Source organism: Zymoseptoria tritici, chromosome 3 (genome assembly GCF_000219625.1).
Source record: "Zymoseptoria tritici IPO323 chromosome 3, whole genome shotgun sequence".
In the NCBI taxonomy this organism is placed as follows: Eukaryota; Fungi; Ascomycota; class Dothideomycetes; order Mycosphaerellales; family Mycosphaerellaceae; genus Zymoseptoria; species Zymoseptoria tritici.
The window spans coordinates 348,739-370,562 of record NC_018216.1 but is presented as its reverse complement, the minus strand read 5'-3'; the positions used below and the strand labels follow the sequence as shown (position 1 = coordinate 370,562).

The 21,824-nt window shown below is 53.6% G+C and overlaps 6 protein-coding genes across 6 annotated transcripts; 4 read left to right on the top strand and 2 right to left on the bottom strand.

The window, feature by feature from the left end:
* Positions 1–434: 434 nt before the first annotated feature.
* MYCGRDRAFT_37885 (uncharacterized protein) lies at positions 435–4,571 on the bottom strand (the record flags this gene model as incomplete). Its single annotated transcript, XM_003853615.1, has 3 exons — positions 435–1,191; positions 1,468–1,828; positions 1,892–4,571. The coding sequence occupies 3 exons, from the start codon at positions 4,569–4,571 to the stop codon at positions 435–437; spliced, it is 3,798 nt and encodes a 1,265-aa protein (XP_003853663.1).
* A 1,607-nt stretch (positions 4,572–6,178) lies between these two features.
* On the top strand, positions 6,179–9,331 carry MYCGRDRAFT_99387 (uncharacterized protein; the record flags this gene model as incomplete). Its single annotated transcript, XM_003854573.1, has 1 exon — positions 6,179–9,331. The coding sequence occupies one exon, from the start codon at positions 6,179–6,181 to the stop codon at positions 9,329–9,331; it is 3,153 nt and encodes a 1,050-aa protein (XP_003854621.1).
* Positions 9,332–9,934: 603 nt separating this feature from the next.
* On the top strand, positions 9,935–12,908 carry MgOPT1 (oligopeptide transporter OPT superfamily protein; the record flags this gene model as incomplete). Its single annotated transcript, XM_003854574.1, has 11 exons — positions 9,935–10,212; positions 10,276–10,325; positions 10,382–10,546; positions 10,602–10,729; positions 10,788–11,147; positions 11,258–11,479; positions 11,548–11,616; positions 11,671–11,920; positions 11,980–12,574; positions 12,630–12,767; positions 12,827–12,908. 11 exons carry the CDS (start codon positions 9,935–9,937, stop codon positions 12,906–12,908), a joined length of 2,337 nt encoding a protein of 778 aa, XP_003854622.1.
* Positions 12,909–14,713: 1,805 nt separating this feature from the next.
* On the bottom strand, positions 14,714–15,646 carry MYCGRDRAFT_91382 (uncharacterized protein; the record flags this gene model as incomplete). The annotated part of the gene is made up of 1 exon (XM_003853614.1): positions 14,714–15,646. The coding sequence occupies one exon, from the start codon at positions 15,644–15,646 to the stop codon at positions 14,714–14,716; it is 933 nt and encodes a 310-aa protein (XP_003853662.1).
* Positions 15,647–17,523: 1,877 nt separating this feature from the next.
* MYCGRDRAFT_91381 (uncharacterized protein) lies at positions 17,524–18,295 on the top strand (the record flags this gene model as incomplete). The annotated part of the gene is made up of 3 exons (XM_003854575.1): positions 17,524–17,533; positions 17,693–17,797; positions 17,940–18,295. The coding sequence occupies 3 exons, from the start codon at positions 17,524–17,526 to the stop codon at positions 18,293–18,295; spliced, it is 471 nt and encodes a 156-aa protein (XP_003854623.1).
* A 2,322-nt stretch (positions 18,296–20,617) lies between these two features.
* MYCGRDRAFT_91380 (uncharacterized protein) lies at positions 20,618–21,439 on the top strand (the record flags this gene model as incomplete). The annotated part of the gene is made up of 1 exon (XM_003854576.1): positions 20,618–21,439. The coding sequence occupies one exon, from the start codon at positions 20,618–20,620 to the stop codon at positions 21,437–21,439; it is 822 nt and encodes a 273-aa protein (XP_003854624.1).
* Positions 21,440–21,824: the final 385 nt, after the last annotated feature.

Genomic DNA, 21,824 nt, shown 5'->3' with positions numbered 1-21,824 from the left:
GCTGCGCTGATCTCGGCGGATGAATTTGGGCCGCCTCGTCGAAACAATGAGAACATCATGCTGTACCGCAAGGGCATACGCGAGAGCTTGTAGAGACCGTGCAACTTGCAGTGTTGGCGAAGATTCCGCCGCTCTGTTCCTCGCTTCTTCCCCAGGAGACACTAGTAGTACAGCCTTGGCCGGACTGATAATAGCCACAGATTCGTTGCGATCCTGAGATATTGTTAGCAAGTGGAACGGCCTGATCGTTACCAGGAACATGTGAGATGGGATTGCGATGAGAGATTCGTCTTGCCGTGACGACAAGCAATCTTGGCCACTATCTCTTCAGGCACCTCATGTGTATGTGCATATGTGCTCTTCCGAATGTACAGGGAGCGACTGTATACGCTTCACGCAGACACCCAACGACCGGCTTTCCCCTCAACAATACCCTACAGCAACGCTGGCGGAAGCACAACCTCCTGCTCTTGACCCATCGCCGGCGGCAGCACGGCCTCTCCCTTCCCTCCCTCCTTCTCCTGCTTCTTCTCAGCCCCAGCCCCACCACTCCCATTCCCACCAATACTGAATCTTTCCCTCAAATCCACCGCCGTAAAACTCTTCGGCAACTTCACCGTATGGAATTTCGCCCTCAACGTCTCCAACACCTCCTTCCACTCCCCATGGCTAGTCAGACTCCTCCTCGGCGCACATCCAATACAATGCTTCGAGTCCAGCTGGACATCCAACGGATCGAAAGTATGGCAACCTGGAGAGATCGTGATGCGTATGGAGTAATTAAAGTGTTCGTGCTCTTCGTCCCCCGCCTGCCCGTCATGAGTCGGGTCAATGGGGATGGGATTCTCCGACTCGTACAGCTCAAAGCAGATTTGCGACAGGTAATCCAGTTCCGGGATAGCGTTGCGGGCGATTTTGGTAGCGACGCCGCCTTCGAGGATGGTGTTGAGGAGGGTGTAAATATGGGATTCTTTGGTGAAGTAGAGGAACGACCGGGCGTCGTCGGAGGCTTGGACTTCTTCGAGGTCTTGGACGATTTCTTTCAGGAGCGGAAGAGAGGTCAGCAGCCCAATTTCAAGTTTCTCGGAATTGGTGATGCCGTATTCTTGCGGGCCGATGAAGTCGAAGAGGATCTTGGACAGGTTGTACATCTCGTTGAGCTTTTCGAGGCGGGCGTCGTTTTTGACTTTGCTGCTGCTGGCTTGGTTGGCACCTCTGTAGAGCGAGAAGTAGGACTTGGACGGGTCATCTGAAGAGGCGTTGTCGCCGATGCGTGATGCGGCAGAGAGAAGATCGGCAGACTTGCGGCGGAAACCAAGACGCTCGGAGAAAGATGGCTTGCTCTCGCGTTCTTTGGGTTTCGGCTCGGCCTTGTCCTTTTGCTCGATGGACTCCAGCGTCTTGAATGTGTCTGCTTTCTTGGGTCCAGACAAAGGCGGCGTGTCCACTTCGCCGTTAAGACCTAACATAGGCGCGAGGCCCTGATGAGTCTCTCCAAATTCTTCTCTTGCGATCTGGCTGAGGGTCCGCTCCAGTCCGGCGCCATCGTCAGCTCCTTCTTCCTCCGCAAGAATAGTCTTGGAAGGAGTGAACACCCACTCTAGGAACTGCCGATTGTGCAGCGCGTCAAACTTCATCGTATCGTAGAGTTCGCTGATCTTGCTTGGATCGACTTTCTCCGCGTCCGTGAACTCATTGAAGAGCTTCTCCCAGCGCTCCTTGAACAGCTCGGCATCTTCACCAGTGCACCACCTCGGCTGAATCTGCAGCGCCATTGCATCGGTCGCGTTGGCTCCATTGGCAAGTCCGTTCGGCGTCGCCATGGGATCTGGAGTTGCGCTCGGGATCGGACTTTTCTGCAGCTTCTCCAATGAAGAGACTGCTTCAGAACCCTGCAGCTTGGAGAAGTTATTGCGCATCACTCTGCGGTGGAACTTCATCAGATCGACGACCCGCCTCACCACGAGAAATGGCTCCGGTGTTCCATCCTTCGGCCATGCGAATTGCTCCGGCGCCTGATGACCCTGCCGCAACAAGCCCTTCAGCTTTTTCTTCACCTTGTCCATCTCGTCCTTGGCGGCATTGGAGTCGTCGAGGAGATCCTTCCGGACAGTAATTCGTTTTTCGTCAACCTCCTTCTCATCCAAGAAAGCTGCAGCGAAGATCTGCGCCGAAGTGGTTACACGTCGTTCAGAAGAGGTGTAGATGTGAACATTGTCTAGGACGCTGCGATTCATGAGAAGGAGATCATTCCGCATATTCTCGCCGAGATCGGTAGCCTGGTATCGCGCGGAATGAGTAGGCTCGCCACCCCACTTCATCACGAGCTGAAGCTTGTCCAAGACAAGGTTGTTATCTGCAGCAGCCGCGCGGGACATGGTGATTTCTCCCAACGAATCGTTTCGAGTCTGCGCACGAGCAAGCGCCAGGTCCTCCTCGGCAGGCTTGGGTGCGAGATGGTGATCGGGCGCGCCGTCGACTGCCGAGGTCTCGCTATGCTTGTCCTTCTTCTTTTCCTTCTTCTCTCCCTTTTCGCCCTTGTCATCCTTGGCCTTCGGCTTCTTGAACATGGGCTTGATCTGAACCTTCGTTCCCGGCCAAGCGCCTTTCTTGGACAGCGCATTCTGCAGAGTTCTCAACTTGGCCATATCTTCCACGCCCTCGGCCATGGCCAGGCGCACCGCTTGCTGCACGCTATGCAACGCCGCTTCGCCGACAAGCAGAACCTCCTCTTGATGGCCCTTCAGTAGGTCAACAAATGGCTTCGTGTGGAACGTAAACTTGAACTTCTGTTTCGGAGTACGATCAGCATGTCGGATGACCGCAACCATGCCCTTGAGTTTCCATTGAGACTTTGGCGCAGGTGCAGGAAGAGCAGAAGGCGGTTCGGACATAGCGACGGACTCCAGGCCCGCTGATCGAGGTCGGTCGTCAGCCGATGCCCCATTCGCAGGGACTGCCGGCGGTGGAAGCATTTGTTCGTCGGTCGCGACAAGAGGCCCGTATTGCGGAGTCGCAAGATCCCGTTCCAGGCTGGGAGGCGACGATATGGGTGGAGTCGCAGCACTGGGACTCCTCGTTCGGTGAGGATGTCCAACCCGATGAGCTGCGCTGTGAACCTTGTCCCTCAACTGCGACACACTACGAGGCCGGAGGATGGTTTTCATGGCTTCGCGATGTCCTCCTACTGTCCGGACACTTTCCTTGCTAAGGTTGGCATTCTTGTAAATCGAGGTTGGGACGGAAGTGGGCGGTGGCATAGATCGGGATGCCTCGTCGAAGTCGGTCGCAGCAGCACGTGCCGCTTCCCACCGCTGTTTCTCCTTGATGAACATGGCTTTGAGGACGCGGGCAGCCTGGTCGTAGTAATCATTATTGTCCTTGACAAAACTCCAACCGTTGACGTCAATCACGTAACTCTCCATCTTGCCGCTGCCCTCCACGCGGAGCAAGTCGAAACCGCAAACCTGCTGTCCGAACCCGGTTGCGATCTTTGCGGCCATCGTTTGTTCTTCGGGTGTCAACTTGGTCACATAGCGGATTTCCTTTCCATTGGGATTGCGCTTGACAACGCCGTCCACCACGGGCGACTTTCTGGTCTCGGCATGGCAGAACTCGGGCCCGACAGTGTACGCTTTGACATCCTCGGCATTCTCCACCTTGAGGAACTGCTCGTAGATGTACGATCCGTCCGGCTCGGTAATGGCTCTTGGTACAATCAAATCCGCATCCTTCTCACTCGATTTATTGTTGACTTTTCGGAACAATCTTCTACCACCACCACCTTGCGACTTTGGGTAGTACACGTTGATGTTGTGATCCTCTCCACTGGTCGGTTTCTCCACGAATGGCTTCCGTAGCTTCATACCATCCACAACGAGGGTGTCGTCATCATCCTCCATGTGCACATCATTGGGTGGGGGTAGACCGCCACCTCGACCATCGTCAGAGCCTATTAGGTACACCCCTGTAAGCTGCTGCATGCGTTGTGCAATGTCGGAAGTCAAAGCAACGGGACCACCATCTCGATTGACCTCCAATCGAGGCGGTGTCGGAACTCCCAGTTTGTCCAAAATCCCCAAGCACATTCTTCGATCCCAGAGGATTGTCTGCATTGGCAAGTCGTTAACACAAAACGGTTTTCGAAGCTTCGCATACGCAATCGCTTTTTCAAGAGGAAAGCCATCGCTGAAGAAGCTGATCAAAAAGTCGCACACTGGCCAGTTCTCGACATTCTCGTCCAATATGACTTTGTCTCCGAAGATGATCACATCAAATTCGTTGTCCTTGCCCACCAATCGATTCAGAATATTCCTGGAGGGCTTGCTCCTTGCTTTTGCATCCAATGCGCAGATTCCAATCGTGCCAATCTTGTTAGGATTTGTCGAGGCGGTGGATCGTTCGGCGGAATGGGAGGCGCTGGTGAGACCACTATTTGAGACTCGACGAGAGTTGGCAGGTTCGCGACCGCGGACGCTGCGAGCTGGACGGGCGGGAGGAGGATTCGGAGCTTGGACAGGCGAGGCTGGCGAGGTCGTCGTGGATGCAATGGAGGCACTGGATTGACTCATGGCGGCTGGTATGGAGGGCTCGCCGAGCATGTTGGTCATCTGCGGTGAAAGGGAGCCGTTCTGGCTCTGTGCCGTGACAGGCAGAGTGTGCGTTGCGGTGGTGGCGCGATCGCTGCTTTCTAACTTGGCTACTCCTTCGTCAGTGTCTACCACAGATCCTCCATATCTTCGATCCACACCATCTTGGTCGGAACCAGCAGCCGATGAGCTCGGTCCGCTGGCGAAAACACTCGCCCGGCCGCCAGCGTAAGAGAAGGACATGCGATTAGACTCGAGGTCGGGCTCTGGACGGCGATCGATCATGGAGCTGGATGGGGCGGCCGACGTGCTCTTTCGTGGTGTACCACCTGCTGGACTGGCGTTTCCGTTGCCCGCCACGACATCCTCCGAGTCTGCCATGGTTGTATGAATGCTGGATGTATCGGACACGGCAGCAGAAGAGGCCGGGAGTAGAACCGAATCGGAAAGGCGGGAGGAGCGGCGAGAGGTTGAGATGGTCTGGTACCGAATGCTGTTAGGTTTGGACGAGGAACGGTCGCCGGCGGGCGGCGGCATTGAGAGGCTAGCGTGCCGGACCTCTCCTGGTGTGGTATTGATGTCTGCAACTCTGCTCTTTTGTATATTGATGTTGTATGAGGATGTCGGCGGTGTGGGGAGGAGACGTCCTGAGCGCTGCGAGCGAGTGGATTCGGTCGAGGTCGAGGGGCGCAGAGATTCCTCCATTGGCGGCGGGCAAGCTAAGGGGAGGACTCTCTGGAGAAGGCGCGATTATGGGGACATCTTAGAACCTAGCGACATCGGTGTTGGAAATCTAGAAATCTCAGTGAGCAGCATGTCGTCGTCTGGTGCAAAGAACACATGATGGAAGAGGAGATGACATTTCTGTCCTCGCATGGATGCACGTGAAAATGCAATGCATCTCAACCCCGCCAACAACCAGATCCTTGCGTTGATCTTCCAATGCCAAGAATCACCGGAGTCGTGTCCGCCCCCGTCTTGTGCAGCTCTACCTCCTACTAATGGCTCTATTCCCTCTACTTATTTACTCCTAGTTGACGCTTAGCCTAGTAGGAGACCTACACGATAGAGCGACTTCTTTGCTTGAAAGACGTGACGTCTCTCCCTTCTGCTGTATCGTTGTCTTGAGCGAAGCGATCTGGCATAACGGTATGGTGCCGTAACTCATGCCAGCCACCATGTCCAAGTGATACTTGCGATGCTCCTACAATGAGCCTTGTGCGAAAGCTGCATCTTTCAGATCTGGCAGGAGATGTCGACGTTCTGTTTTGAGAAGGAGGCTAGAGGCTGACACGCTGCAATGTCGTGCCTGATTACAAGGTACGTCGAGATATCAGGCGCCTCTGGCGTATTTTTCGTAGACTCCAGATGCGTACGAGACTGGCTGCGCTGGAATGTTACATGTTGGCATTCTTGCTGTCTGAAGTGAAGAGGATGCAGGGTGTCGTCCGAAGATATCTCAAAGAACGAGCAAATCGACGGCTTGGAAGCTTAAATTTAAGCTTAATTGGCCTTGTCTGCGAAAAAGTTTCGAGCTGCCAGTCGATGGTAATATCCATCTCACGCTACATTTCAGCTCATACACAACCATGGCAGAAGGACGCATCGCCAAACGGCAGAAGCTGGAGAATGGCTCTGCGAGATCATCACGCCCACCAGGCACCTCGCGAGTCTTTGCGCCATACCGAACCGTCGGCCTCATCTCCCCCACCGCCGTACCGTTCACGAGCATTCCTCTCGGCAAGACGACCTTTCAGATCACAACATCCGTTGGAAGGAGTCTACAAACATACGACCTTCGCCGTGGTCTCAACCTCGTGTTCATCACCCGACCCCAAACCCCCCAGCTCATCACCGCCACCGCCGCATGGAAAGACAAAGTGCTCGCTGCATGGGGAGGAGACGGAGCAGATTCAGTAAGAGGCGTCTGGGTATACAAGAGAGGTAAGCGAGAGGTGGAACTGGAGTATCCCATCGACTGTGAAGAGAACGTCAAGGCAATATGCATCTTCGGGTCTTGGGTCATCGGAGTCTGTGAGACGCAGTTGCTGGTGTGGAAGACCACGAATTTTGAGCTGTACACCACTCTGAGAGGCATTTCGCCGATACCTTTTACCAAGTGTATCTCTAGTCTGCCTACATTCTTGAACAAAATCATCGTGGGAAGACAAGATGGCAGTGCTGAGATTTGGAATGTCTCGAGTGGAAAACTGGTATACACCATTTTGCCGCCCTCCACGGCATATGGTGCCGTCACTGCGATTGAACCTACTCCTGCGCTGTCTCTCGTCGCCATCGCATTCGAGAATGGACCACTTCTGATACACGACGTCAAAGCCGATCAGACTGTCATTCAGCTCAGCACTTCCGCTGGAGCACCCGTCACTTCCATCTCCTTCCGCACGGATGGCCTTGGTGCAGGGGAGGATGGCCAGACTGCCGGTGTGATGGCCACCGCTTCTACATCATCTGGAGATGTCACACTCTGGGATTTGAACAACGGCGGGCGCAAGTCAGGTGTCCTGCGAGCGGCACATGCGCAGCCGACGGTTACTACACCTGGTGGCACCAGTAGAGTCGAATTCCTTTCTGGTCAGGGCATCTTGGTCACTAGCGGCCTGGACAACAGTTTGAAGTCGTGGATCTTCGACGAGACGCCTTTCAACCCTGTCCCGCGAATACTTCACGAGAGACGCGGACATGGCGCACCCATCACCGATTTGGAGTTCTTACCTGTGGGTTCTGATGGAGCGGACGACACTGGGAAGTGGCTGCTGTCTGGCAGCAAGGATCGAAGTCTCTGGGCTTGGTCACTACGCAGAGACGGCCAGAGCACGGAGCTAAGTCAAGGTGCTGTGGTAAAGAAGGCGAAGAAGCAGGGTCTCCTCTCCGGCACTCGCGATCCTTTCCATGACCTGAAATGTCCTCCCATCACCGGCATGGCATGCAGCCTCAATCGAGACGGCGGTATGGGTGCTATACCTGGCAAGCACCCAGTCTGGCAGCAAGGTGGCAAGGGCAAGAAGGTTGATGCAGAAGTCGCTGCGTCAACGGGATGGGAAAGCGTACTCACCGCGCATGAAGACGACAAGAAAGCAAGGACGTGGTTTTGGGGACGCAAAAAGGCTGGCAGATGGGCGTTCGAGACGGGAGATGGCGGCAACGTCACGTCGGTTGCGATGTCACCGTGCGGCACTTTTGGCATCATTGGATCCGAGAAGGGAGGCATTGATATGTTCAACATGCAGTCTGGCATTCACCGACAACGCTTCCCCGCTCGTTTGACGCCAATGCAAGCGAAGCAATTGAAGCTGGATGTGGTGAAGTACGGCCTGATTGAAGAAGGCGAAGGCAAACAGAAGTTCTACCGTGGTCAAGGCAAGCATGGCGCTGCAGTCGTTGGTGTCGCGGTCGACAGCCTCAACAAGATAGTTCTCTCCGCCGGCGCCGATGGCAAGGTCAAATTCTGGGACTTCAACACCGGACTGCTGATGTCACAAATCGACTGGTCCAGCTCTATCGGCATCCTCGGCATGCGTTTCCACCGCAGCTCGGACCTCGCTGCTTTTGCTTGCACAGACACATGCATCCGCGTTGTAGACATTACGACTCAAAAGCTCATCCGTGAGCTGCGTCCCTCTCGAACGCCAATTCCCGAGGTCGATGACCTTCGCATCCGAAGTTTCACCTTCTCCGATGACGGTCACTGGATTGCCGCCTCCGCAGGACCTTTGGTCTTCTTGTGGGATCTTCCCACGGGTCATCTCGTCGACGCCTTCCGCCTATCTGCCACTTGTGCCGCGTTAGCCTTCTCGCCCACGGGTGAATTTCTCGCCACCGCAAGCATCGACAGCGTGGGTGTGGACATCTGGACCAACCGCTCGCTCTTCACACACGTACCGACTCGACACATTACCGCGCAAGAGCTGTTCGCTATTCTGGCATCATCCACGGCCTCTGCGCCAACAGCTTCGGGAGAGACCGGCCAGAACCTACTTGCCCTGATCCCCGACCCTGACGCCGAGACTGGCGACGATGCCGATGTCGACGAGCTCCCTCCTCTCGATGAAACCGACTACATCACCTCGTCCCTTCAGTCCCTGTCCCTCATCCCCCGACCTCGCTGGCAAACGCTCCTCCACCTCGACCTGATCCGGCAACGCAACGCCCCCATCGCGCCGCCCACCAAGCCCGAAAAAGCGCCGTTCTTCCTCCCATCCCTCCAAGACCGCCAAGGCGCACAACAGTCCCTTCTGCAGCCCGGCGACGGCAGCACAGCGGCCGCAGAGTCCCTCGAGCTAGAACGCTCCCGCGTCCTCCGCTCCGGTCTCGGCGACGGCGATGAAACGGAGTTTTCCCGCTTACTGCGCTCCGTCGAGCAGTCCGACGCCGGATGCAACGTCTTCATCGAACACCTCAAGTCTCTTTCTCCCGCTCGCGCGGATGTTGAGATCCGGTCGTTGAGTAGTGAGGAACATACGCTGTTCATTCAGGCTTTGACCCGGCGATTGCAGCAGAGGAGGGACTTTGAGGCTGTGCAGGTTTGGGTGAGGGTGTGGTTGAGGGTGCATGGGGATGTTGTTGTTGCTTCTCCTGGCGGGGGTGAAGATGAGGATGACGATGGACTGCGGGATGCGCTGGGAAATTTCCAGGATGTGCTTGAGGAGGAGAGGGGGAGGGTGGGGAAGTTGGGTGGAAGGGTTAGTGGGTTGGTGGGCTATTTGAGGGCGGCTAGGGTTTGAGGAACAGTATGGCCAGTGCACAATCGAAGTCTCCGTCTATCGACAACAATCTTCTCGGCATACAGGCTGATTTCCGCACGCAAAACTGACCACTACCCCGGTCGTTGGACCCCATTGAAATTTGAGAGGATCACGACATTCCGGGTACTGGGGATTGCATGGCTTAGTGCTCACCACATCCCGGGTTCTCGGGATCCGAGTACCGGATCCATACCCTACCAACTTCACCTGCAACTGCAACTGCAACTGCCGACTGCGCTTGGATGACACGTAAACATCGCGATAAGAGTCCCCGGCAATACGACATTGACCCTGCCCAGGGGGCATCGACGAGATAAGGATTAGATTCTCACCTCGACGTCACCATTATCGTATCAAAGCACGTTGTCGATACGATCGCGTCGCTGGCATTGGTGGAGAATTTTGACCGCCAGATTGGCTTCATGAACCTGCTGGGGTGCCAGACCTGGGTTCGCAAGCGGCGCCGAGTACGACTTGGATGCATTCAATAATGTGCTCACGCGCCCATTTCACAACCGGCCGTGCAGTTTCCGTTCTTCTTGGGCATCTTTGGCTAATCGAAAACCTACAATTACAGACAGCATGGCTTCCAAGGAGACCGACGTCCACGCAGCGGTAGCTGAGATCGACGACACCGCGGAGAAAGGAGATCATGAAGGGCAAGGCTTCGCGAGATTTGAAGAGAAGCACAAGTCGACTCTCGAAGTCCACGAAGTGAAAGAGACGGAAGAGAACGCGTGCAACGAACCGCTCAATCTCCAAGAAGAGAAAGCGGCAGCTGAGGTTCTGGCCGACCCAAGACTGGTGAACTATCCTGTTCAGCTTGTGGCGCGCATTGTGGATCTCGAGGATGATTTCGAGTATGCGCCGTGAACACAACTCTTCCATCCGATGAGACAACAACTGACGGTCTTCGTCGATAGCGAGCCCGTACTGACCTTTCGTTTCTGGATCTTGACGACCTTCTGGGTAAGTATCCTTATGCTTTTACGGGCAGAAACCAGAGCAGCTAACGTTTCCTACAGGGAGTAATCGGCAACATTGTAGCAACGATTTTTGAGTTCAAACCCTTCGCCGGCTCTCTGCCTTCAACTGCAGTGGCGTTGTTCTCGTGGGGCATGGGCGCGACCATGGCGAAATATTTGCCAACTCGCACATTCAAATTCTTCAAGTGGAAGTGGACCATGAATCCTGGTATGATGGAAGTTCAATCACCGTCGCGCGTTGCCCAATTCTGACGCAGATCCAGGACCTTTCCGTATCAAGGAACACGTCATGATCTTCATGTCGTATGGAGTCGCATCAGAAATTTCCTACGCTCTCGAAGCTTTGTGTGCGCTGCAGCTCTGGTATGGTCGTGAGCCATCGCCGTTCTGGGTATGTGTTTGTCGCAGAAGAGTGGTATCCGCATTGAGACTCCCGCTGACAATCGAAGGACATCATGTACTTGATGACATCTGGTTTCATCGGCTATGGCCTTGCAGGTCTGCTCCGCGAGCATTTGGTCTCACCTCCAGCGTTCTACTATCCCCTGTGGCTTCCATACGTGGCCTTCTTCAACGGAATGCACAAGGACTCGGCGAAAGCAAAGCAAGGCATCAGAGCGTTCTGGATCGCGGCCTGTGTCATTTTCGTGTGGACATGGTTTCCGCAGCTGATCATTCCGGTATTATCGGCAATGCCCCTGGTCTGCTGGATGGGACACGGCAATGCGAAAGCCTACGTCCTCGGATCGGGAAACTATGGCTTTGGAATTTTATCGTGGACGCTGGATTGGAATTGGATCGACCCATACGTTGCGTAAGTCGTATTGGCGGTCTCGGATGTCTCTCTGAGTCGCAGACTGGGCGCCAGAGCACTCCGAGTACAGATTGATTGACACTGACTTTGCTCGCTCATAGACAGCTCCCTCTCTGGGTCACGATTACTTCCTATTCCGGACTTCTGTTCGCAGGATGGTTCCTGTACCCGATCTTGTACTATTCGAACGCTTTTGACAGCTTGAGCTACGGTGCCATGAGCACGCGAGTCTACCTCGGGAATGGTAGCGCATATCCGACAACGGACATCCTCACGCCTCAGCTGAGACTTAATGGTACCGCTTTCGAAGAAGTTGGTCCGCCGCATGTATGTCGCACAGAGCATTTGGGTCCCCGGTCTACGTCAGACAAGCCTACTGACCAACGCGCCCCCAGTGGTCGACCTCATACATCTTCCGATTCTTCTTCGGCTTCACCGCATTCGCCGCCTCTTTGATGTTTGCTGTGAGTTGTTTGGGGAATTTCACCGGCCTGATATTTCTAACGATGTTCGGGCAGGCTCTATACTACGGCCAAGAGGCATGGAGAATTTCCAAAGCCAACTGGAAGGGTGATTTGGTTGAGTACAACGATCCTTACCTGGCTCTCATGGCAAAGTATCCCAAGGTTCCGCGCTGGTGGTACTACGCCATTCTCGTCCTTTCCATCGGGCTGTCGATGTTGACCTTTTACATGGGAGGATTTCAACTCCCATGGTGGGGTTTCGTCATCTTCTTCATCATGTGCATTATCGTCACATATCCCAATGGTGCGTGACCTTGACCATACATGCCGCAAAGAGCACCGACCAACTGACATGTTTGCAAGGCGTACTCGTTGCGATCACAGGCGACTCCCCGGGCGACGCGATGTTGACGGATCTGCTTGCCGGACTCCTCTTCCACGGCAATCCCATGGCCGTGATGTCGTGCATGGCTTATGCCAATCCGATCCTGAGTCACTGTATCGGCCTCCTGGCCAGCTTCAAGTTGGGAATCTACATGAAGATTCCGGAAACGTCCATGCTAATTGGACAGCTATACGGACAGCTTCTACAACCCCTTGTGAATTATGGCATCATGAGAATGATCTTCAAAACTGTCGATATGGACATTCTGAAGGGATACAAGGAGTCCGTGAACTGGAACGCGCTGGGTACGCGAGCCTGGTACTCGGCGAGCGTGCTCTGGGGAGTCATAGGACCGCAGAGAATGTTCGGGCCTGACTCGGAATATCCATTCATCTACTATGGAATCCTCATTGGCTTTGGCCTTGTGCTCGCAACCTGGCTCATTCAGCGTTGGAAGCCGCACTGGAACACCGTGGAGTGGATGAACGTTCCGACGTTTTTCAACGGAATGAACGGAATCCCGGTCAGCCCCATGACCGGCCCATTCCCTTCCTTGATACTTGGATTGATCTCGTACGCTTTACAAATTTTCGTGGAACATTCGGAATCGATGCTGATCTTTCGATAGCATGGGTTACTTGTACAGATACCATGCCGTGTGGTGGACGAAGTACAATTACCTCCTTGGCCTTGGCTTGATCTGTGGTACTGCAATTCAGGGCGTCTTTCAGACATTCGCAATCAGCGTCCCTGGCCTCAGTTTCCCGTAAGTCCCTCTGTCAGACAAGTCATACAAGCCCGCTGACCGGCCCCCTTCTTTGACAGAGAGTGGTGGGGAAACAATGTCGACTATCCAGACCGTTGCTTCCCACCCAACGATGATCTACCCGTCGCAATGCAGCAGTGAGTAAATAGCTACCTGGTCAACGTCGCCGTATCATATCCGCACCCTGCCGGTTGATGTGGTCAAAAAAGGGTTAAATTCCTTATGCGTACCACTCTCAAACAGGTCATCCCTGGAGACGGACAATGACTATGGGCAAGAACGTAGCTATGTATTGCAGCATGCACGACAAAGATGACGGAGATGAAGATTATCATCTGCAGTTCTCCCTCCTTTCGCTACCCCTCTGCGCATCACTTCCGATTCACCCGCATGCACGGCGACGATTCCACTGTTCGAGCTTCTGCCATCCTGTCCGGTTCAAATGCCTGCCTTCGTCTCGGAGTGTTCCCATATTTCCTGCGTCTCGCAGCCTCCTCTTGCTGTTGAGCATAGACTCTGCGGCTGGCTTGAACGGCACGGGCGGATGGTCGCTCTGGGCGCATGATCGCTGTGCGGCTTCACTGTACGTGAGAGGTGTCAGATTCCATCAATGTGGCAGTCGGCGTCTGCGAGAAGGCCTGTGGGCATCGCCACGCATCGGTCAATTGGAAACGGCGGGCACGAGATGGAGGAACATAATATGATATGAGACACCGCTGAAGGATGCTGCTGATGTTCAGTCGATGTGGCATTAGGCGACCGTGAGAAGGATTGCGGCAGTGCGACGCGTCGATCGATCGAAGACAGCGGACGCATGAGATCGAGAAGCATGAGACGGGTGTTGAGACGTGTTTGCTGAGCTGTGGATGAAGTCACAGCACGCGCCTACTTGAACAGTACAGAACATGGTCGACGCGACAACTACGACGCCATTGGGAGGGCAAGAAGGCAAGCAGGACAGAGACGCGAGGTCGAGCTACGAACAGTCACGCCAAGCCAACAAACAACCATTATAACTGCAAAAGAAGGTTAGCTCCCATACAGTGTTTGTTCATTTCGAGCCAATCAGCAGTGCACTCCGGTCCACCGTCTTGATAGGTCGATATGAAACAATCACTGGGGTATCGGACAGAGGGTCCGGTAGTCGTTGGGGCGACGGGCTTAGTAGCCAGGGGCCACCACGGTATCTCGGTTAGCACTGGCTCTGCACCGGGAGATAAGCAAACCGGTCCTTCGGGCGGTTTCTAACATCTGGCGGAACGAAGGGGCACCTTCTATTCCTGCACGGAGATGGTTCTTTTGCTTCGCTGGAGGACTTTTTGGTGAGGGTTCTGGCCTTCTCGTGCTGGCTCGAGCAATGTTTTTGACTTCTCAAAGACGATTACTTTTGCGATGGTGGCCGTTCGATCGTTGTAGCTTTGGTTGGGAATTCGTTTGAAAAGGGGTCGAATTACATAAGCATGCTATTACCAATGCTATCCTCAAACAGGTCATTCTTGGAGCATTCTGTCCAAGCAGTCGCAGATCCCACGCTGTGATGACTTTAGAGAAGCAACGAGTGCCGTTCCGTCGTGGGCTGCGAGGCAAGATCAACAGGAACAGGAAGTCGTTGTCTCATAAACTTCACCAGTTCGATACACCCTGTTGCATCGCCGTTAACGCTGCTCTGCGGATGAACTCTATTCTCAATCGCGTTCAGGGCCACTTCCTACCGCAAAACCACCTACGGAGGTGCGTGTCTCTCAAGATCACTCATCGCTTCTCGACGGCACAGAACTTTCATCCGCCAAATTCGCCGAACTTGAACCCCACTGTCCGCAAGGCTTCATCCAGTCCCAAGCAGAGTCTTGCGCAGCGATGAGCTCTCCTCAAACTTTTCCTTGCGCCGCGCTGCTCTACCTACCGATTCTCCTTCACCGCCAGATCGATCCAGACCCTTCCGCAATCTACCTCGAGCAAACACGACAATGTTCTCTGATGCACACTCGATTCCATGTCCTGAGATCGAGCGCAACGCTGACAGCCAAAAGCACCCAAGGAGCGCGGGTGTCAGCACGCTCGTCCGGCGAAAGACTGGGATCGTGGAAAGAGACGTACCTCCCGCCCACCAGGGTCTCGGCAACTTCGCGTGCGTGGATGTAGGGAAAGATGTCGGGCTGCAGGTCGAGGGCCATGCTTTGCAAGTCGAAGCGCGTCATCTCTGCGGAGAGCATACCGTGTTGGATGATGACAGCGGTGTCTGGTGCCGGAGATGGTTGCACGTGAGCCAGGATGGCTGTTGCTGGTGAAGTGTTCACTTCAACGGACGGGTGGCCGTCGTCGAAGTTGTTGTGGTTTTCGCCCGTCAAGTGTTGTTGCGAGTTCCCTTCGCCTACAGTGGTGTGTTGCGGCACTTCATCTCGATCATCTCTTCTCAAGACATCTGCACTTCCTGGGCTGGCCTCGTTGAGAAGTCCTGCAGACGCGCCGATGGGTCCAGTGGTACTGACGTGTGACGGAGCGGTAGGTGGTGCAGTGTGCTGAGTACCACTACCGCTCGGCGTGTGGAGAGTTGCGCCCTCATCCTTCAACCGCCGAATTTCGTCAATCAATCGGTCGCGAGTCGCCTCGTCTTCTACGGTGCGAGGAGTTGCGCAGATTCGGTCCCAGTCTGCATGACGTTTCACGCCTTCTCTGGGTTTATGTTCGTACCCTTGTGAGCGTATTGCGCGGCCGGAGTTATCACCCCCGAACAGGATGTCGAAGATGCGCTTGCGCTCTGGCACTGGCAATCTGAATTGGTAACAAAGCAGGTGAGCCGCCTGACGCTCTTCGTATGTCCAGATTCTGGTCGTCTTTGTCGCTGGGCTGTAAGCTGAAGCCATGCTGGCGGACTGCATCTTGGAAAGGCGGTTGTTGTGGATGAATGTCAATTCGAGCCGATGCTTCGCGTGTTAAATGCTGCGCGAAGTATGTCGAACTTGCAAAGTCAGAGATCGAAACGGAATGTTTCATGAATGTCAAATCCGGCAAGGAGCGGCAGCGCCCGTCCGGTCCGTCGAATTCAAGCGATGTAAGTGAATGTCAACATTTTCGATATGCTTGGTAGCTGATTGAAACAACCCATCGCATACATATCGAACCTCTGGGACTGTAATCTTTACATCCAGTAAGGAGCCGAACCCTTCGGGGTCGCTGAAAGTGATGATGGTCCGAAGAAATTGGACCTTGACTAACAATGGACGCAAGCGATACATGCATATTTGCTATCCCTCTTTGTTGGTAATGTTCGGCGAATCTTCGCCTAAGCTTTGAGACCGATGATGTTCGGCTTTGGATGTCGAGCTGTAGAGTTCGCGCTGCCTCTTGTAATGTTATTCAACACCCGTATTCGGATCAGGTTGGCTACCTTTCCCGCCTTTCTTGTAGAGTTTATTTGCGCATGTCCGCAATTGGAAGACTTGCTCTACGCGCAGGTTCTTAGGAGTGCTCCTTGAGTCGTCTTCCAACATCTGGCGAGGGCCGAGACGGGTAGAATATGTAGAACGCATCATGTTCGAGACAGCATCGATGACCCTCGTCTACCGAGATTACCCCCGCTCACCTGCGACACCACAAGACGTCGTTATCAGCTTGATTGATGATTGCCTCTCGCAAAGTCCGTCTCGAATTGTCCTCCGGGTGTAGGGGTAGACGTGTCTCATGTCTGCCATACTGAACGCCACCCCACTTCATTTGATGCCTCACCCCCGCTTACCCTCGACGACAAGATACGTGCTCTCTGCATGGGTCTGGACTTCCCTCTCACAAAGTTTGTTGGGGGTGGTCCGTGAGTAAAAGGGGCGGGCATACAATATCTTCACCCAGGCGGACACGACTCCCGCAATGTTACCCTCGCACAACTCCACTTACCCCCGCTTATCCCCGACCATGAAGCACTTTATATATTTAGGATAGAACAAATTTCTCTGCCGGGGTCGGCGAGGAAAGCTTGTGGAGACAAAGGGGTATGACACACAAGACTCTTACGAAGCCAAGTAGCAACCCTCCCGCTAATACGGCACCCCTGTGTACCCCTGAACCTGTTGTAGCATCTATGCATCGGATGCAACATTCTTCTCTCCCAGACTTAGACTTGGAAAGTCCCCCGGGTCGGAGGGGAACCTTTTGAAGCTGATCAGATGATCGATCTACACTACAACAGCAGCTCCGTACTACCTGCATCCTAGTAAAAAGCCATTAAGCAGAGCTTCCTAATGAAGGCAGTTCAAAAGTGATACCAAGGTGGCTCTGAATAGGCTTGAATAAAGCTTCAGCAAGTCGAGGCGCTGCAAAGGCGTTTTTGGCTTTGTATATTGTTACACGGAGAGCTTCGAGTTTATTAATGGGAGCACGAAGAAGTCCGAGCGATCGATGAAGATGCACATAGGGAGACCGTCGCGTCGGACTTCCTCGGCTCACTCTGCAACCGTAAGAGTAGGTGTAACAACTCGCTTAATAGGAAGAACTGCTTCGACGCTCACCTGAACCTCGTAGCTTGCAAAGACGTCTTTCATCCAATTGTGCATTAGCGTATGGGCTAGCCGGAGATATATCCTACCAGTATACAGCGTCTCGAAGCTATGGTCTAACAAGGGTTCTGTGTGAGGGTGTTGCAAAGAGATTTTCTACTAGTATACAGCCGTTCAACGATGTGCTCTTCTCCGTGGTCGTCTGTACAACCCTTCATCAAAGCAAGACGAATAGAGCTCCAACTAGTGCCCAGCCACACGAAGCCATGGGTTTACGTTAGTCCTATGTAGAACCACACACCGTTCGCTGTACAGCTTCAGCTCGTGAGCAAACGACGCTGCGCTGTTTGTGTCTTTGAGGTTTCCCTCAGCGATTAATGTTCGTTCTTCCCTAGGAATGTGAACGAGCTCGAACATATATAAACCACTTCGAAGTTCTTGCAATCGACCCACCAGCAGTCAGACCTCCCCAGCATCTCAGATTACAACTGCGTCTTCAGCGCAATCTCGGAACCAGAGATCGCTCTCCGAACATCGACAGTAAGGCTCTTCCCGCAGGACTTGTAGTATCAAACATTGACGACAGCAACGCAGATGCACTTCATCAACTTTCTAACGTTGCCAGGGGCCTACGGAGCTTTGCAGAAGCTCGCTCCTCGTTAAGGTGGACTACCACCTCCAGCCAAATGCGTGGACACGACCCAAATCAAATACACCGCCGAATTGTACAAGAATAACAAGTGCACCGAGGACAAACAGCTCTCCCACGGTACCTCCTACGTGGGCTCCTGCTTCGAGGTTCATGGCATTATAGGGGCCAAGGTCTACATTCCAAGCGGTATTCCCGATGGATACGCTTGCGACACGACATTGTTCAAGGACACTCAATGCGCGGAGGACGGCATAATCTCCAAACCACTCGATCAAACCACGGTCGGCGAATGCTTGACGGATCCCGATAGCTTGACCTCGATTATCCTGCCGACCAAGTACAACAGCATTCGAGTTCTCTGCTACCAGCAGCTGTTTATCCAATAGACGATATGTGTCGTCAACCAGCAAAGTACCTTTCGGAGGGCGGGAGTGGAACGTGGAGAAAAGGCGACGATGTTACCGAGAAACATCAGTTGTCGAGCTTGGACACCGCACAAACGCTGAACAGTCTGGGATACATTCATTTGATCTTCTACTTTGATCGAATCCTGTCATTATAGCTACCACGAAAATCAAAGCAACGAACATGACCGCAAACACAAGTCTGTCACATTCTATACGAGATCTCGCACTAGAGCAGGCCCCTCGAACAAGCATCCAGGTCTTCGCGAGCAGCGCAACTGTCTCCCTTTTGGAGCTCAACAAGGGTCGTCGGCAACAGAAAGGGGTAATCCGTCAAGCTTTACTACCAAGGCGTATAGCTCTTTCCCCTTCCTGTATTGAAGTACCCTAACCTGGCCCCGCGCGGGCGGCCCGTAGTCCAGACCGTATGACACGTCTTCTTCTTGGAAATCTGTCGAGGGTCAGTGGTAAACACGGACGGGACGGCTAAATAAAGGTTTTCGGAGTCCCAACAGGTCCCACGTTGTCCCACATCGTTCCAACACGTCCCGTGGGTGAGCAGGAGCGACATCTGTGCGGAATGTTGTCGAGGGGTAGTCGAAAGCCCATGTGGGAAGAGGTCGGCCCAAATGTCTCCTGAGTCGCTATACGTCCCATAATCTCTCAATAGAGTCCACAACGTCCCATGTCGTTGCAACGCCTTCTTGACTGTGGATTGAACGTTTGTCACACACAGATTCGTCCACGGACGGCCTAAAGTACGTGTGGGATAAAGGCAGCCAGGTTCTCCCTCACCTGGGCGGCAGCCCTCCCACCGTTCTTCTATAGACCTAGTAACTTCCATGGCGCGCTGGAGCATCCTATATACTGCACGGAATAGAACGTATGCGGGAAATAACGTAAAGAGATCGGACGATCGTAGCCAGGTAATTTCCTGAGATGGAAGGTAGTCGTTGAGTATTGATTACAATCATGTCCCAAGTCCTCCCCTGACTGTAGAATAGTTCCCATACGTTGTAAAGAATGGCCATCGCTTCCGCAATGCATCTTCGGATCTTCTTGTCACGCATGGCGAGACCAGAAATCACTCCCAAGGTGTAGCAGCATCCTTTATAGTCGAAGTAGCTCCCACGGCATGTCCAAGCGGCGGAAAAAGTCCCACGTAACTCGGTAATCAATTCCCTCTATAGACACCGATAATGGGATGGCTATACTACTAATGGGAGGGATCAAAAATCTCGGCAAAGCACGGGAGCCGTCCCATGCTATCAAGGCATGACCCACGCTGACCTCGAGCAGTGCAACACGTCCCATACGTTGAACTAGACGTGCTCCGTGTATAAGTTGGCGAAAGGCTGACGTTAACATGCGTGGGACGGATGGTCACCACCTAACATTACAGAGTCCGCTATATGGCTCCCGCAGCCTTATTCCCGTCTCAGAGTCTGACGAGGAAAGCTGAGCCAACAGCGTACAGTACGACGGATCCAGGCGCATCGACAGAGTTTTCGGCCTAGCGATGACACAAGCTCAACAATGTCGTCGATCTCAAAGCAGATAAGAGCCGCTGAAAGACTAATCAAGCTCATTTACAGAATCTTGGACGACAGACATATACCCACAGAATTCCCACATTCTCAAGCTGATCTGGTCTAATGGTATGCACCTCCCAAACGTATCCGGGGTTTCCCTCCGCGCGCTCACGGTTCCGTGCACTGGCGAGCAATCCCGGTGTTATGGTCTAGGTGGGATGCGAGTTCGATTCTCGCGGTCGGCATTCTTTTTGCCATTCTGGAGATCAAAAGTGGCTTCTTGCTATTGTCGGTCCGGATTCAGGGGTAGCTGCCAAGCACATGCCAGAAACGCGGGAACTATTCATTTGACACACATCAGCGAGTTCCGCCAGTCGCTCGCACATTGCGTGTAGACATTACGCCTCTGTCCTGGAGTTGGACAGTCGCTCTCTGGGACACCTGAGAGCATCGTATCATTGATGGAAATGGTTCAAGATACTCCGATTGATGCATTGATGCTCGGTCGAACGTGCGTCTTTTTTCCTGCGATCTCAGCCGGTGATGCCCAACGACGAGCTGGCAGAGACCTTTGTTCGTGAGTCATTGTTACAAAAGGTCGAAAGTAACGCGGACGCCTAAAGCAGTGCTAGATGTGGTCAAGCTTCCTTTGTTCGAGTATCATTTTTGACCTGCTTGAATCCCCTTCTTGACTCGATTTGCGTGTTGACATTGATGTGTGACCACATTGGCTAGCACTTCGACATCCATACTCCAGCACACAAGTCCCACGATGGGGCCCAAAAGAGCGACAGCAGTGCGAGGTCCGCAACATACATGGACCTTTGAGAATCGCATGGCAGCCTACATCCTGTGCTACCCAATCGACCAATACGCTGCTTCGAATCGTAAACCAATCTTTGACCATATATATGGCGGGGACATCGGCAAGACAGCCCTGACGGCACAAGCAAGGGAGTCTCAGAAACTCCAGAGGGATCATCCAGATGCGACAATTCCAAGGCGACATGCCGACTGGGATAGAATCACCCGTGTCCCGCTCAGTCGCCAGGACCAGATCACCTGGGACAGCATTCTTCAGCGTATAGGCCAAGCCATTGAAGACCTCGAGCTGGGCGAACTTGAACCTCAACCAGCGGCGACAGGAAACAATCAGATGCAGGCTCCTGTCCCCAATCAGGTACAAGCCAACCCAGCTCCGAATGTCGTTGCTCACAACCCGACCATTGCCAACAACTTCGTCCACAAGATCGAACTCTTCGAAGCTTTCGGAATCTATATTTGGCGCCCCAACGTCCTGATGACACCTGACCAGCGCAACATCAACGCAACGACCAGCACAACCATCCTGCCCGAATGGGTCTGGACCGCTGAGGACACCAGACGACAGTTGTTAATCTGCTTCACGGACACATGCGCAACATGCCGCGGCAGGACTGGAGAAGCCTACTTGACGGAGCAGGAGATACGATGGATTGAGACTCGTGACGACCTTCCACCGCAGTTCTGGCAGTGTCACAAGATTCCCAATACCTCGACGTTGACAGCGGAGGAGTCGAGGTTGATGGACGACGAGGAGTACGGCTTTGTTTGATGGGTGATGGAGATCAGGCAGATTTGTAGTTCCACAATAGTAGTTCCTCGCAGTGTCTTGTCGTCAATGAAATGCTATTATCGGGCATGATTAGCCGTTCTTCGTAGCATGAATGGATTTCCTACTCACAGGGAGACTGAGGGAGTTTCTCGTACCATGACAGCACTTGAGCCTTCCAACGCTTGGAAACCAACTCCAAATATTCCGATTGATATCGGCTATCAGCGGCTCCACTCTTGGTCACTTAATTCTGGAGACCGCCAAGTTCGTCAATCTTGCCCAATGCGGAAGGTGGCAGTTCTTAGCACATGAATGCAGGGTTCTCCCTTGGCAATACCTTTTCCGACCTTGGCGCATACAGTCAACTGGACGAGCTTCCATATCA